Here is a 15,662-nt window from a genome sequence, read left to right as displayed (position 1 = left end):
CATTAGATTTTATGGAATGGTTTATGTTGAGAGAACAGTATTTGTCTTAACTTTTTTTTTTTTATTGTCACAGACCTCCTTTGAGAATATGATGAAACCCTAGATTATCCCCACACCGCAATTGCACTTTCTCAAAAAGTTGGTATGCTAATTTAGAGGATTGAAAGATCCCTTGAAGCCCAGGCATGGGTCCTAGGTTGAGAATGCTAGGCTAGGTGTGCTTATGTTCTCATTGTCTAGTGATATGTGGAGTTATAGAAAATCACATTTGGATCTAGAAGCAGATGAGATAGGAATAGCTTTAATTTTGATGGTGAGTTATTCATGTAGTGTCTCATTCCCCATGTCTATACTCTTGGTCTTAGTGGGAGACAAGTATGCTATAGTATTTACGGGCCTGGGTTCTGGAGTTAAACTTGTCCTAGTTTTAAATCCTGTCTTGACTGTTTGATAGTTATGTGATTTTTGTCTCTTAATTTTCTCATTTGTGAAATGGTGATAATAATAACACCTACCTCATAGTATTATTGTTAGGAGATGATATAATTTTATAAACCCCTATCATAGTACTTGACATATAAAAGAACAGCTCAAATGTTAGACATTACTGTTATTATTTCCTTAAAAAATATATACCCTTTGACATTGACATGTAGGATTTTATTGCTTTCTACTTCCCTTTGTTGGTATTTTTCCAATCTTGCCTAACCCATAAAATATGAGGATGATACCTGAGATTCTGGCAGACCACAGAATGCAAATGTAGGTGCCTGGCATTCTGCTGCAAACTTAAATAGAAAGTAGGTAAAAGCCACTATCCTCCAACTTTTAGATTCTAGAAGAACGTTTCAGAATGTGAGGCTATGCCATGTGGTTACAGGGCACTAAGCTTTCCTCATTAAATTTTTTTAAAGTCTCATTTTTTTAGTAGTTCATAGGAAAAGTAAAGAATTTGATGGCTTGCTAATGGAGTAGCCCTAGCCATGAGTTTACTTTGCAGTACATTAATACATGCTGTAAAAGAGTAGCTTTAATTATTTGATTTAAAGTTTATAGCAGTAATATACAAATCTTAACTTGTAAGGTTTATAGCAGTAATATACAAATCTTAACTTTTCTAACTCAGATTACTTAATGACACCACACTAATAATGTTTCTTTTTTGTACACAAATATAATAAACACAAATGTTTCTTTTTTGTACACACACATAAATTTTGTATACAGCACCTGATTTAGTGATATATTTTTAGTGGGTTGTATACCTTTTGAACTCTCTTCAGTGTTTGAGGTATGTTTGGTTTGAGCTGTCCATAATTTTTTCTAGCCACTTCTACTTTTATTTATTTATTTTAAACATTAGAGATCATAGATGAGGGATTAGAAGATCAGTTTGTGGTCATAAAACAAAGAATATTTTGATGGAAATTTTTTCCTGCTGAAATAGTGTGGATTATCTTTGTAATAAGTGTGGATTATCTTTGTAATAACTAACAAAATTGGAAATGATGATTATCGTAGTTTATGTAATACTGCTTCTGTATTTGAATTCTATTGTGTTGTTAAGAGAACTTTTATTTTCAGGTAGTAGGATTTATATCAGTTTGTAGAGTTTCCTGAGAATTAGTTTAAATATACCACAAATATATATCACATAACATTTTTTGTTTTCTTCATCCAGACAGGTGATTTGGCTTCTGCACAGTTGGGAGGAACACCAAACCGATGGGAGGTTTTGTCAGCAACACCTACAACTATAAAAGATGAAGCTGGTAATTTAGTACAGATTCCAAGTGCTGCTACTTCAACTGGGCAGTATGTTCTTCCTCTTCAGAATTTGCAGAATCAACAAATATTTTCAGTTGCACCAGGATCAGAGTCATCAAATGGTACAGTGTCCAATGTTCAATATCAAGTAATACCACAGATTCAGTCAACAGATGGTCAGCAGGTTCAGATTGGTTTCACAGGCTCTTCAGATAATGGGGGTATAAATCAAGAAAGCAGTCAAATTCAGATCATTCCTGGCTCTAATCAAACCTTGCTTGCCTCTGGAACACCTTCTGCTAATATCCAGAATCTCATACCACAGACTGGTCAAGTCCAGGTTCAGGGAGTTGCAATTGGTGGTTCATCTTTTCCTGGCCAAGCCCAAGTAGTTGCTAATGTGCCTCTTGGTCTGCCAGGAAATATTACCTTTGTACCAATCAATAGTGTCGATCTAGATTCTTTGGGACTCTCGGGCAGTTCTCAGACAATGACTGCAGGCATTAATGCCGATGGACATTTGATAAACACAGGACAAGCTATGGATAGTTCAGACAATTCAGAAAGGACTGGTGAGCGGGTTTCTCCTGATATTAGTGAAACTAATACTGATACAGATTTATTTGTGCCAACGTCCTCTTCATCACAGTTGCCTGTTACTATAGATAGTACAGGTATATTACAACAAAACACAAATAGCTTGACCACTTCTAGTGGGCAAGTCCATTCTTCAGATCTTCAGGGAAATTATATCCAGTCGCCTGTTTCTGAAGAGACACAGGCTCAGAATATTCAGGTTTCTACAGCACAACCTGTTGTACAACATCTACAACTTCAAGAGTCTCAGCAGCCAACCAGTCAAGCCCAAATTGTGCAAGGTATTACACCACAGACAATCCATGGTGTGCAAGCCAGTGGTCAAAATATATCACAACAGGCTTTGCAAAATCTTCAGTTGCAGCTGAATCCTGGAACCTTTTTAATTCAGGCACAGACAGTGACCCCTTCTGGACAGATAACTTGGCAAACATTTCAAGTACAAGGGGTCCAGAACTTGCAGAATTTGCAAATACAGAATACTGCTGCCCAACAAATAACTTTGACGCCTGTTCAGACCCTCACGCTTGGTCAAGTTGCAGCAGGTGGAGCCTTGACTTCAACTCCAGTTAGTCTAAGCACTGGTCAGTTGCCAAATCTACAGACAGTTACAGTAAACTCTATAGATTCTACTGGTATACAGCTACATCCGGGAGAGAATGCCGACAGCCCTGCAGGTGAGTCTTAAGTCATGTCACACCATAGATAAGTTCAGTGATTTGTTAATATGGAGAGAAATTTTTTGCTTTAGGTGTTTATCAGCATCTGGCTATCTTTCTTGAAAGGTAATGATACGTTTTCCTATGTTTGTATGAAAAGTAGACATCAGTGTGTCTTCCGAATTGTTCTTCATTGAAAATCTGTAGTTTTTGAAGGATTCATTTCTCCATTATGCCAGTTAAATTTGTGGTTTTTTCTTACTCAGTTTTATATTTGTTTCACATATGATTGGTATTGTCAAGCATTACAAAAGTTTTATTTGGCAGGTAAGGTGTCTTGGTTGTCCTTGGTGTGATGTAAGTTAAATGTTTTATGCATTATATTTGGCTGGGGAATTGGGATAGTGAAAACGTGGTACTGTGCTGTCTCAGCCACTAGCTAGCTGTGTGATTTTGGCCGAGTTGCTTTTTCTCTCACTAACTCAGTTTCCTGATCATGTACGGTGGGGCTAGGTAACTGTATCTAGGGTACTTTCCAGATCTAAAATTCTTTAATTCTGGGATAGTTTATTCTTATAAGTATGTATTGGGCATTAAACTTAGCTGTGCTAGGTATATTGTTATTGGTAGTATGTATGGGTAGGAATTTCAGAAGTCTGCTCTTTGAATGTTGTGCAGGAATTAAATAATGCAGTTTTAAGAGATAGTATCATCATCTTATTAATGTTATTTATTTAGATAACATTTTAGTGGATGTTTTGTTGTGCACTAAATCTTTACTTTCACTCTTCTTCTTTGTATTTGGGTTTTTGTGGAGATTGTACTACTGTAACCTTCTACTGAGTCAGTGATTCCAGACTCTTAAATTGGGACAGTGAATTTAATTTATTGAAATAATTCCCATCACCATAAAGATTGCCTTTTTTATTTTGAGAAATTTGTGATATGTGCTTAGAAAATTGGAATTGTCTTGAAGACTCAGATCTGTACTTGGAAATCCTTTAATTGCATTTGAGCCTTCTGAAGCTATGGTTTAGAGCAGTAGTTCTCAGAGCGTGGTCTGTGGATTCATGAGACTCACTCTTAGGTCCTTGATGTCCAACTGCTTTTCATAATAATAATAACACATTTTCATTGTGTTGACATTTTCACTGATGGTGGCTAAAATTGCTTGTGTTTTAGCACAAATCAAAGCAGTGGCACCAACCTGTACTAGTAGTTGTAAAGAGACCACACACTTGCAGTTAAAGAAAAAAGCCAGTTTCGCTGAAGAATGACCTTGATTAACCAGTCAAAATAGTTATTTTTTACTAAATCTTGACCCTTGAGTGCTGAATGTCTTTTTTAAAATAATAGCTTTATTGAAATATTATTTTACATATCATAAAAGTCATCCTTTAAAGTATGCAGTTCAGTAGTTTTTAATATAGTCACAGACTTGTGTAACCATCACCACTATCTAATTTTAGAGCATTTTCGTCACCTCCCAAAAAACCTTATACCCATTAGTAGTCACTCCTCACCACCACCCCCACCTCCCTTAGCCCCTTGGCAACCACTAATCTTTTTTCTCTGTCTCTTTGGATTTGCCTATTTCATATCAATGGCATCATACAATACATGGCTTTTTGTTTCTGACTTCTTTCATTTAGCATAGTATTTTCAAAGTTCATTCATATTGTAGGCTATATCAGTACTTCATCCCTTTTTGTGGTTGAATAATATTCCATTGTATGGATATATCACATACACTGTTGATGGGCAGAGTTTCCACTTTTTGGCTATTATGGATAATGCTTCTGTGAACATTTGTGTACAGTTTTTTTTTTTTTAATTTTTTTTAAATTTATTTATTTCTTTTTCCCCAAAGCCCCAGTAGATAGTTGTATGTCATAGTTTCACATCCTTCTAGTTGCTGTATGTGGGACGCGGCCTCAGCATGGCCTGAGAAGCGGTGCGTCGGTGCGCGCCCGGGATCCGAACCCGAGCCGCCAGCAGCGGAGCGCACGCACTTAACCGCTAAGCCACGGGGCCGGCCCATGTGTACAGTTTTTTGTGTGGACATATTTTCATTTCTTTTGGGTATATACTTAGGAGTGGAATTGCAGGGTTGCTTGGTAACTCTTATGTTTAACATTTTGAGGACCTGCCAAACTTTTTCCAAAGTGACTGCACCATTTTACATTCTCATCAGCAATGTATGAGGGTTCCAGTTTCTCTACATCCCCACCAACCCTTATCATTGTCCTACTTTTTGATTACAGCCATCCTAATGGGTATGAAGTGGTATCTCATTGTGTTTTTGATTTGCAGTTCCTATTGCATGTCTTTGTGATAGTCTTTATGACAAAATGGGAAGTATGCTTTAATAAAGTACTTATGCTGAGTACCAGAATAAGATGATTGTCTTTGAATTGTGCAGTCGTGTGAGTTGCAAGCTGAACTAGATGCTATTTTCATGAAACACTGTATTTAGTGGAAAGAGTGGCAAACTATGGCTATTGAGAAACTCATGTATTTAAGTGACAGATGTTTTCTTCAAAAAAAGAAAAGTGAGTCTGTCACCTAAAGGAAAAAAACGCCCACAGTATTTGCTACCAATGATAAAATTTGGGCTTTCCAGTGAAAATCAGAATTTTGGAAAACTGGAGTCTACTATGAATTTGGTGCCTTGTTACTAATTACTTTTCTGATGAGATGGATAATGATGTTAATAAATAGGATTTTTTTGACACTGTATTATAATGTGCCAACATTTGGAAGATCTGTATGATAGCTCAGTGATCCAGTAGTTTTCAAATGACCAACTCATGTTATAAAATCATGCATAGGTAAAAGATTAAGTTTGAGATAGACCATATGGGAAGAAGCGTATGGCAAGTTTACCAATATGATTTCAGATTCTGCGTTGCACCTGACCTTTAAGAACTTGCCACTTGTCGAGTTTGTTATAGTGTCAGAGAAAAATACCCACAATTGGCTGAAAGGCTGTCGAATTACTCCTTCCTTCTCCAGCCACATATCTTTGTGTGAGACTAGATATTCTTTGTATGCTTCGGCCCAAACCATATACTGCAGCAGATTGAATGCGGAAGCAAATATGAGACTCCGGTTGTCTTCTTTTAACCTAGATGTTTAAGAGATTTGCAAAAATGTAAAACATGGCCTCTCTTCTCATTAAACTTTTATTTATATTTTTGGAAAATAGTTGTTTTTCACAAAATTTAATTTATGTTAACATGTAATGGATTTATTTTTTAATGAATTAAAAAAATTTAAATTTCTCTTGTAATTTCTAATATGGTAAATATCAAAATATATAACCTACATGAGCAAAAGCTTTTGGGGGGGGACCTCAGTAATATTTAAGAGTTTAGAGGGAGTCCTGAGACCAAAAAGTGTGAGAGCTACTGGTAAAATGACAGACTTTTGAAGACATAGCACATAGTTTTTAGAAACCAGTTTTTAAAGCTTGTACAAAGTTAAGGCTATGGAGTTCTATACATGTTAGATAAACATCTCTAGAGAATTTATGTTGGTCATGAAATAAGGTTGATATAAACCATCAAGTGCTTCAGTATAGTAATTTAGTTCTAAAATACTATCAGAATAGCAGCACTGTATGAATTAAATACAAAATGGAATTTTAAAAGTGGTAATTTAGTTTACTGAATGGTGGCAGGGAAGGGTAAAATAAAGAAGCACTCTAGAAGGCCATTAAATTCGAATTTTATCCCAATTTTAAAGCAATGGGGAAAGAATTTGAGAAAATAAAAGTTCAAGTGAATGAGAATAAAAATGCTGCATAGTACACAGCAGCATATTTAGTAATAAAAACCAGGAAATTTTAATTTTGAGGATATTTGGTAATAGGAAAACTATCTCTTGTACTGTCTTTTTAATTGGCAAGAAGCAAGATAGATTATTTTAGGGTACGTTTTCTCATCTGAAAATCAGAGTAAAAATTTTTGTCTATTAGGGCATAGTATGTCCAGATGAAATGCTTAAAACTTGGACATCATTAGTTTGCATTTTTTTATTTGGTAAGTATGGAGTTATGTAAGAATTTTCCAAAATACATGAGAACGCACATTTTTTTCCCCTACCAAGGCTCTGGAATTCCTCTGACTTTTTATTTATTTATTTATTTTAAAGTTCCCCTTTAAGAAAAATGACTTCCACTCTAACCTTTTTTAAGCAGTGAATCTGACTCTGGGCCCCTCCTCATGAGGCGTACATATGTTGAGCACCTCTTATCCCTTAGAAATCAAACCTCCGTCTTCCTTGGAACATAGAGCTCATCAGGCCCCAAGCTGCAACCCTACTGACTGCTTATATTTCTATTTGTTTCTTGCCCACTGAGAAATGCGTGCTGTTTTAGAGAACTTCTGTTTTTGAAGTTTTATTTTTACTTTGTCTACCATTGCTGTGTATTTGAAACTGAATGGGAGGAGACAAAATATGAATTTATGTATCTTTCGAATGTCTTTTCTAGTCAGAAAATTTCCCCCAAATTCAAGCCTAGACTTATTCAGTCTCTCAAGTTTTAGTCCTCTACCAGATTTTGTTTTATCTAAGTACAAATTTATCCTTCAAGACTGGGGATATTTAAAATGCATCAGGTGTTTGAGGTAGGAGGAAAGGTTTAAAGAAGTCATTACTTCTTTAAAGCAAAAAACCTAATGTTTAGAATTCCCATTATCCATGGAAAACTACATAGTTGTGAACTAATTGGTGGCTGGCTGCTTTTTAAAATGAGTAGTGAGAGAATGGAAGCACTACAAAAAGTTGGATTTTTTAAACTTCATACTTATTTAAGTATTGAAGGGCAAAAGGGAGAGATCTCTTATGTACTTCTACTGTGTAAGGTAGTACTTAGGGGTTTTAGATGTATCATCTCATAATTCTTTCTAGCAGTAGTTCTGATACTATTCTGACATTTGGGTTAGGGAAGGAAACTGGCCCAAGGCTTCAAAACTAGCCTTTGGTTTTGTTTTGTTTTGTTTTACTATATTATACTGACTTGGTGTTCTGCTATTTAATTTACATCAGTGTATTTTTTTTCCTTTCTTTAATTTTTACTTTTACTGTAGATTTTTTGGGGAGAGGTATTAGCCTTATGTATTTTTCTCATAGTAAGTGAAGGAAATGTCTTCTGAAACATTTTTATTGGTGATTCTAACAAAATAAAAGTTTATTGGTTTTACCTAAGGAATCACATGTCAGAACTGGCTGGTTATAGAAATGTACAAATACTACTGAAGGCCAAACCTGTTGCTTGAAAAGCAGAGTGTATGGAGGAAATGCAGTCTTTTTAGAGCCAAAGAAAAAAATGGGAAAAAATGTAAATGACTATGATCTATGCTGATTTAAAGTAATTGGTAGGTCTTTAGCCCTCTTACACAAATAGAGGACCAACTTAGCTATATTTTTATGTTGACCTTAAAGTTGTATTATTAAACATAACCTGAGGACATTTTAGTTAGGTATCATGCAGTGTACTCAGCTTTGTTTCTAATTCTGGACTCCTCATTTGGGAATCCATATATGTGCATGCAATGGTCTTTCACTGTATTTTGGAAATTTCTAAAATTTTTATTTTAAAGTTTGGGAAAATCATTTATATTCTGATTTCCCCAGTAATATTTTTTTGGTTTATTCATTTTCAGTTTTATCATGATGTATTTTCTGTATTTGCTTTATCTGCTTACAAAAGCAGTACGTTTGCTATGGAAAATAAAAACGTTATGGAAATTTTAATGTAGAAAGTGAAAGTTTCTCTAATCTCATCTCTCAGGAATAAAACTTGATGTCATATACATTTTTTAATATTGTCATAATTATACAGCCCATACAGTTTTTTTGTCATGCTTAATTTTGCTTACTCTTTTTTAGTAGGATGAACGTATTTGCTGAAGTATTTAGGTCAGGAATTATATCTTATTTAATTACCTATTAATATAGATAAAAGTACCCCATGTGAGGAGGAGCCAAGAGTCAGATTAACTGCGTAAAACCAGGGGCTGGAGTAGTCTTCTTTTTGTTAAATGGGAGCTACAAAAAACGGTTGTTGCTGTCTGTTACCCCAGAGTATGGCTTAAATGAGGCTGTACACTTACAGAGATGAGGACACAGGGAAATAGGAGGACATCAGCACAGTCTCATGATGAGCATCTGAACCATTGAACTGTTAGCTTAGTGTCTATATTTGTGCTATCTCCAGTCTTACCTCTAAACTCTAAAGCCAGTATAAGACCTGAGTCTGCACTAGGGCCAGAGAGGCTTGGTGGAGGCGCTTGCAAAAATGCCAGACATGGAGGTATAATAGAGAGAGAAAAATTGTACTCAAGATAAGCCTGAAAACCAAAATTCCAAAATGCATGTTGAAGGCAAAATCCATGAAAGATAGCCAATAAAATCAACAATTAGGAGATGAATTCATGTCAGATTAAAGAAAGATAATAGAACAATCTGTTAAAGACTTTAAAATCAGTATGTTTATCATCGTCAGTGAGATAAAGGAAGCTGTAGCATCTTTAGAAAAGAAGTTGTGAAACAAAAAAAGGTACATATGTAAAGAAACAATCAGAGATCCTAGAAAAGAGAAACGTATTTCATTGTTTCTGAGACATTGTTTAACATTTTAACATTTCTGAAATCAGAGTACACTTTACAGTCCATGGTGTGTCAAGGTTTACTTGATGGTGCTTTTTCTTTTTTACTGGTGGTGGTGTGTCTTGTCAGCATTGTTTTTGGGAAAAAAACAGGATAACCTTTAGACTGGACATAGAAGAATAATGAGTGAATAGTAATATACTAAGGAATTTACCCAGAATACAGCACGGAGATAATGAATGAGCAGTCAAAAGACTTGAAAGATGGTTTGAGAGCCACTAACAAAGGAATTTCAGAAAAAGAGAATAGAGTGAATGGCAGGAGAAGCAATACTTGAGATAATGGCTAAGACTTTTCTTGTGTTGATGGAATATAGTCTATAGATGAAAATTTTACTTCAAATATTAAGTAAAGTAAATAAAAATAAGTTTACCCCTAACTTACACTAAAATTACAGAGAAAGAGATAATCTTAAATTTTAACAGACAGAAAAGACAGATTATTAACAAAGAAATTATAGACCCACAAACTTCTCATCAGCCTGACACATATGCCAGAAGATCATGTAGTAATATCTTCATGGTACTAAGAGAAAATAACCAGCAGTTGAGAACTCTATATGCAATTAAACCCCCCTACTCAAGAGTTAGGATATAATGAAGAGCCTTAAAATATTTGAGGACTAAGAGTTTATTGTTCAAAGACCCTTACTAAACTAACTACTGAAAGATTAAGTGGAAAAATGGATCCAGAGGAAGTGAGTGGGCAATGAGAAAATAATAGTGATCACAGAAATGGATGACAAATTAATAATTTAACTGACAGTAAAATACTAGTAAGTGTAAAAAGTTCTAGAAAATTTCAAAAATACATAAAAGCAGAGAAATGTATAATGAACCTTAATGTAATCACCTCCCAGCTTCAACAGTTATCAACATTCTGCCATCCTTATTTCCTCTTTTCCTACCATTTAAAATTTTATTTTTACTGGAGTGTTTTAAAGCAGATCCCAGACATTGTATAATTTTACCCCAAAATACTAATGGAGTGATTCTCAATGTGTGGTCTGGGCGTCCCTGAGACCCTTTTCATAGGGGTTCGTGAGGTCAAAGCTATTTTCATAATAATACTAAGTGTTATTTGCCTATTTCACTCTCACCTCACAAGTAGTGTTCAGTGGAATTTTCCAGAGGCTACCTGAAGTGTGATAACACAACAGATTGAACAAAGATAAGCCAGATACTAAATTTGCAAAAATATCAAACTATTCTCACTAACTTTTTGAAAATATATTTTCATAAAAAGGTGTTACTTATTTAGCATTTAATGAGTTTATTTTAAAATTAATAAGTACATCTTTAAAATTTTGTTTTGATTTCTAATATGGTAAATATTGATAGATATACTTATGTAAATAAAGGCCCTTTGAGGTCCTCAAATTTTTAAACAAATTTTTTCCATTTTCTTATAAATACATAATTTACATGCAGTAAAATTGACTCTTTTTAGTGCACAGTTCTACGTTTTGACAAATGCACGTGGTTGTGTAATCACTACCCTAATCAAGATGTAGTATCATTTCATCAGTCCTCTCCAGTCCCATGTGTCTCTTCATAGTCAGCCATTCTCTCTCACTCCTGTCCTCTCCCAAACAGGTATAAACAAAAGTTCCTTGAAGTCCTTAGTAATTTTTAAGAGTGATCCTGTTATCAAAAAGCTTGAGAACTGCTAGTCCAAAGAATAAGGATTTTTTAAAACAAGCATAGTACCATTATTTACAATACCCTGAGTTTATAGTAATCCCTTAATATTACCTGATATCCTTGTAATGTTCCATTTTCTCCAATTGATTAAAAAAATGTCTTTTTAGAATTGACTTGTTCAGATTAGGATTCAGACAAGGACTGTGTGTTCTATTGGTTGATGTGCCTCCAAGTCTTAGCTTTTCAACTAATGGTTTTAGCAATTTTTCATTGTTGTCTTTTGGAGTCATCATTTCATTAAGGTTTGCGGAATGGTGATTTTTCTAGTTTTCTCAATCTTTTTGTGTTTATAACTGTAATTCTTCCAGAAAGAACCTTCCTTCATTAGCTATTGGCTTACCCAGAAGTATAGTTTGTACGAGAAAGACAGGATAGACTATTTAATTCATTCCTTTTATTTATCTATTTTCAGAATGAATTGCTCTGTCTTAGCTGCCATCACATATTTTCTTTATGTTTTTTGGTGTATGATCATGAACTCATTTTTTATCTATTGTGCTTTAATTCATGGCAGTCATTATTCTTAGTAGTTAATGTTTATATTGGTAAAAAAGAAATGGAATGCTAAGCATGAAAACAAAGAAATAGAGGTGCATTACTGGGAGAGGTGTTGGTCTGTAGGTTAAGGTTCTTGTCATTTTTAGGAAGATAATGTTTATAGAGAATAGTTTTAGCCTTTTTACAGAAATTTATAATTTGGATATAAGTAACTATCAAGAGAATAAAAATGCAATTTTTAAGTTCTAAACTGGGGCCGGAGGTAGAAAATTATCACTCCAACAGAAAATAGGAAAGAAGAAGAAATGTAGCAAAGAAAAAGAGTAATAGCAGATGTAGAAATTCAGGACTGCCCTGAAAAGGAAACAGGAAAAAAAATATTAGTAATCCCAGAGCCGGTAATGATGGTAAATTATTGCTAGTATTCTGCTATATAATCTTCCAGTCTTTTTTCTGTGCATATAATATACTGTATACATAAAGACACTATGTGTCTTTATAAAATTGGGGTCACGTACACAACAACTTTATAACTTTTTTTTTGAAACACTATATTGTGTGCATTTTCCCACATCAGTGGTTTTCTACAATTTGATTATTTGGTTTCATTACTAAGTATTTTTGCATGGATGTTCCCTGATTTAACTAATCCTCTGTTATTAGATATTTAGGTTATTTCTCATTTTTTCCTGTTATGTAAAAATCTTTGCTCACATTTCTAATTCTTTCCTTATGCAGAAGTACTAGAAGTGGAATTATTGGGTTAAAAAATGTTACTATTTAATGCTTTTATATATATTGCAAAAATGCTCATTCACCAGCATTGTGTGAGAGTGTGGGGTTTTGCATATTTCATCCATAACTAGGATATCGTTTTATAAAATGGGCAAAGTTTTGGAGGATATAAATGGAATCTAATGTATTAATTTATTATTAGGGAACTTGAACATTTTTATTTTACATGTTTATTGGCTATTCGTATTTCTTTGGTCAATTGTCTTTCATGTTTTTTCCTTCCCCCCCACCCCTACTAATTTGTAAGAGATCTTGTTTGTTTGTGTTTTTTTTTTGGAGAGGAAGATGAGCCCTGAGCTAACATATGTTGCCAATCCTTCTCTTTTCGCTGAGGAAGATTGGCCCTGAGCTAACATCTGTGCCCATCTTCCTCTATTTTATGTGGGACGCCTGCCACATCATGGCTTGATAAGCGGTGCGTAGGTCCACTCCTGGGATCCGAACCTGTGAACCCTGGGCTGCTGAAGTGGAGCACGCGAACTTAACCACTACACCACTGGGCCGGCCCCTGGTTTTTTTGTTTTTTTTTTTTTAACATATAAGACATCTTTATATGTTAAGGAGATTAATCTTTTGTCACATACCACAAATATTTTCTCCACTTGTTTGCCTTTAAGTTGGGTCATGGTTAGTTTTAGTACATGTAAGTTCTTACTAGACTTTTTTTTAAGCAAAATAATTTAGAAACTTTGAAGCATAGTTTTTGAGTTTAGTTTGTATTGACTTATAAGTCATCTGATGCGATTCAACAGTTTATGGAATAAATTGGGAATTTCAAATTATAATTCCTATGACTAGAAAAATATCTGGACTACATTATGTGCCTTTTAAAATAAAATTATTTTAAATGTATGTTTTTGGTCACACTTGTTATTTTCTTAGTATTCTATGGAAAAATAGTGCTCACAGATCCCTGAGTAATTCTTTGAGGATGATACTTACAGCAGTCTCCAATATCTGTTTAATTTAACAGTATTATTGTGATGTAGCTATGTGATTTAAACCATGGTATCTTAGGTCAACTAATTAAACTCATTAATTGCATCTTCAACAAATGTCTGCTCAGTATCTTTTTAAATGCTTTTCTCTTTAATTTATTTTCTGAAGTAGTATATTCAATTTGTGATTAACCAAATTTACCCCATAATGTAGCCAGTAATAATAATGCAAATTAGAATTCTGGATGGACACAACAGAATGGAAACCACCTAATGTGTGATTTTCATTAGAATGCTTTCTTTGATACATTATTCTGTAGTGCCATATTACTTTTAATCTAAGAGAATAACTTTGTTAAAGCTAGTCTCTAAACTACTTGGCCATTTTAGTGGTTCATGGGGACAGTTTTTGTATCCAACTTTATGAGAGTACTTGACATGTGACACTTTTCATAAATCTCATAAATTCTCTTGTGATGAATAGTATCATCATCCTCACAGCAACCTAGATTAGAGAAGTCAGTCATTATTCATTCAGTCAACAGGTGTTTGAGGGTATACTACAGTATTCCAGGTAATGTTTTTTAGGTTCTTTGTAACAGTGAAAGAGACAAAGTCCCACCCTTGTGAATTTTGTGTTTTAGTGGATAAAAACAAATAAGCAAACATAGTAATTTTCAATTATGGAATAGTAGGGAATATGGAAAAACGATGGAGGATGGTGGTTATTTTAGGTAGGATGGTTGGGAATACCTCTTTAGAAGGAGATGAAGTACAGATCTGAACATTGGGAAAGGAGCCTACCATATTGAGATCTGGAGGAAAGAGTAGTCCAGGAAGAGAAAATGAGCCAAGGTGGCTGGAGCTTAGTGAATGAGAGGTGTTAGAAGATGAGATTGGAAATAGGCAGGGGCCAGATAATATAAGCCATGGTAAGGAATTTAGATTTTATTTTTATTTTTTAATAGGAAAATATTGGAGGATTTTGGGTAGGGAAATGACATCATTTTATTTGTTTTAAGAAGATCACTCTGGCAGATCCCTGTGGCAGACAGGGATTGGGAGGGTGGGGATTGGAATGGTAGGAGTAAGCACAAGGCTAATGCAATAATACAGGCAAAAAAGAATAGTGAGTTTGGCTAGGCTAGTAATAAGGAAAGTCTGGGGAAGGGTGGAGTAAAGAAAATTACGACTTCTGTTTTGGCTTTGTTAAATTTGAAATGCCTAATAGATATCCAAGTGATGGTTCGAGTAGACAGTTGGATATCAGAATCTGGAGCACAGGTTGGGCTAGAGATAAAATTTTTAGTCATTAATGTAGATAGATGTGACCACATGAAATCAAGCAGTGCATCCGTGTGCACCTGGGATCCGAACCCGGGGCCGCCGCAGCGGGGCGCACGCACTTAATCGCTACGCCACCCGGCCGGCCCCTCAATCTCCACACTACTGATTCTTTATTGTGGGTGCCAACCTCTGCATAGGATGTTTAGCAGCATCCCTCCCTTCTACCCACGAGATACCAATAACACCCCCTACCCTCCAGTTGCGACAATAAAAAAATGGCTTCAGATATTGCCAAATGTACCCTGAAGGGCAAAAATGTTCCGTTTCTTTTGAGAGCCATTGAATTAGACAGACATGCAGAAGATTCTGATATAATGTGGTAAATGGTATATTGAACCACAGCACTTTAGGAACAGAAAGGAGAAGAGGAGTAACCTTTGGGTTGACGTCTTTTAAGGCTTAGCTCAGATACTACCTCATCACATATTCTTTCCTGATTCCTGCCTCCTCTAAATTATTGCTTGTTTAATAGCGTGTTTCCTTTGTTTTGTATTAAAATTAACATGTTTGTCTCCTTTTGGAATTCAGTGATCATTTCTTATTCATCTTTCTATCTTTGTGCTTTTTTTGGAGAATGAATAAATGAAGAAATGTCAGTAATAGATATAGATAAACATGGATTTCTGTGGTAATGTACAATGTAAATTTTACCCGTTTGTTTCTGAAATAATTAACTTTGTTCA

The 15,662-nt window shown here is 34.8% G+C and overlaps 1 protein-coding gene across 2 annotated transcripts in view; it reads left to right on the top strand.

Moving 5' to 3' along the window:
* Positions 1-15,662, top strand: part of SP3 (Sp3 transcription factor) — a 53,985-nt gene that overhangs the window by 7,802 nt on the left and 30,521 nt on the right. For both annotated transcript variants that reach the window (XM_058549277.1, XM_058549276.1), the window contains one exon: positions 1,682-3,041. In XM_058549277.1, coding sequence (XP_058405260.1) covers positions 1,682-3,041 — 1,360 coding nt within the window. The remainder of the gene's footprint in view (positions 1-1,681; positions 3,042-15,662) is intronic.

This window comes from Diceros bicornis, chromosome 10 (genome assembly GCF_020826845.1).
Source record: "Diceros bicornis minor isolate mBicDic1 chromosome 10, mDicBic1.mat.cur, whole genome shotgun sequence".
NCBI lineage: Eukaryota > Metazoa > Chordata > Mammalia > Perissodactyla > Rhinocerotidae > Diceros > Diceros bicornis.
This window is presented reverse-complemented; position numbering and strand designations above follow the sequence as displayed.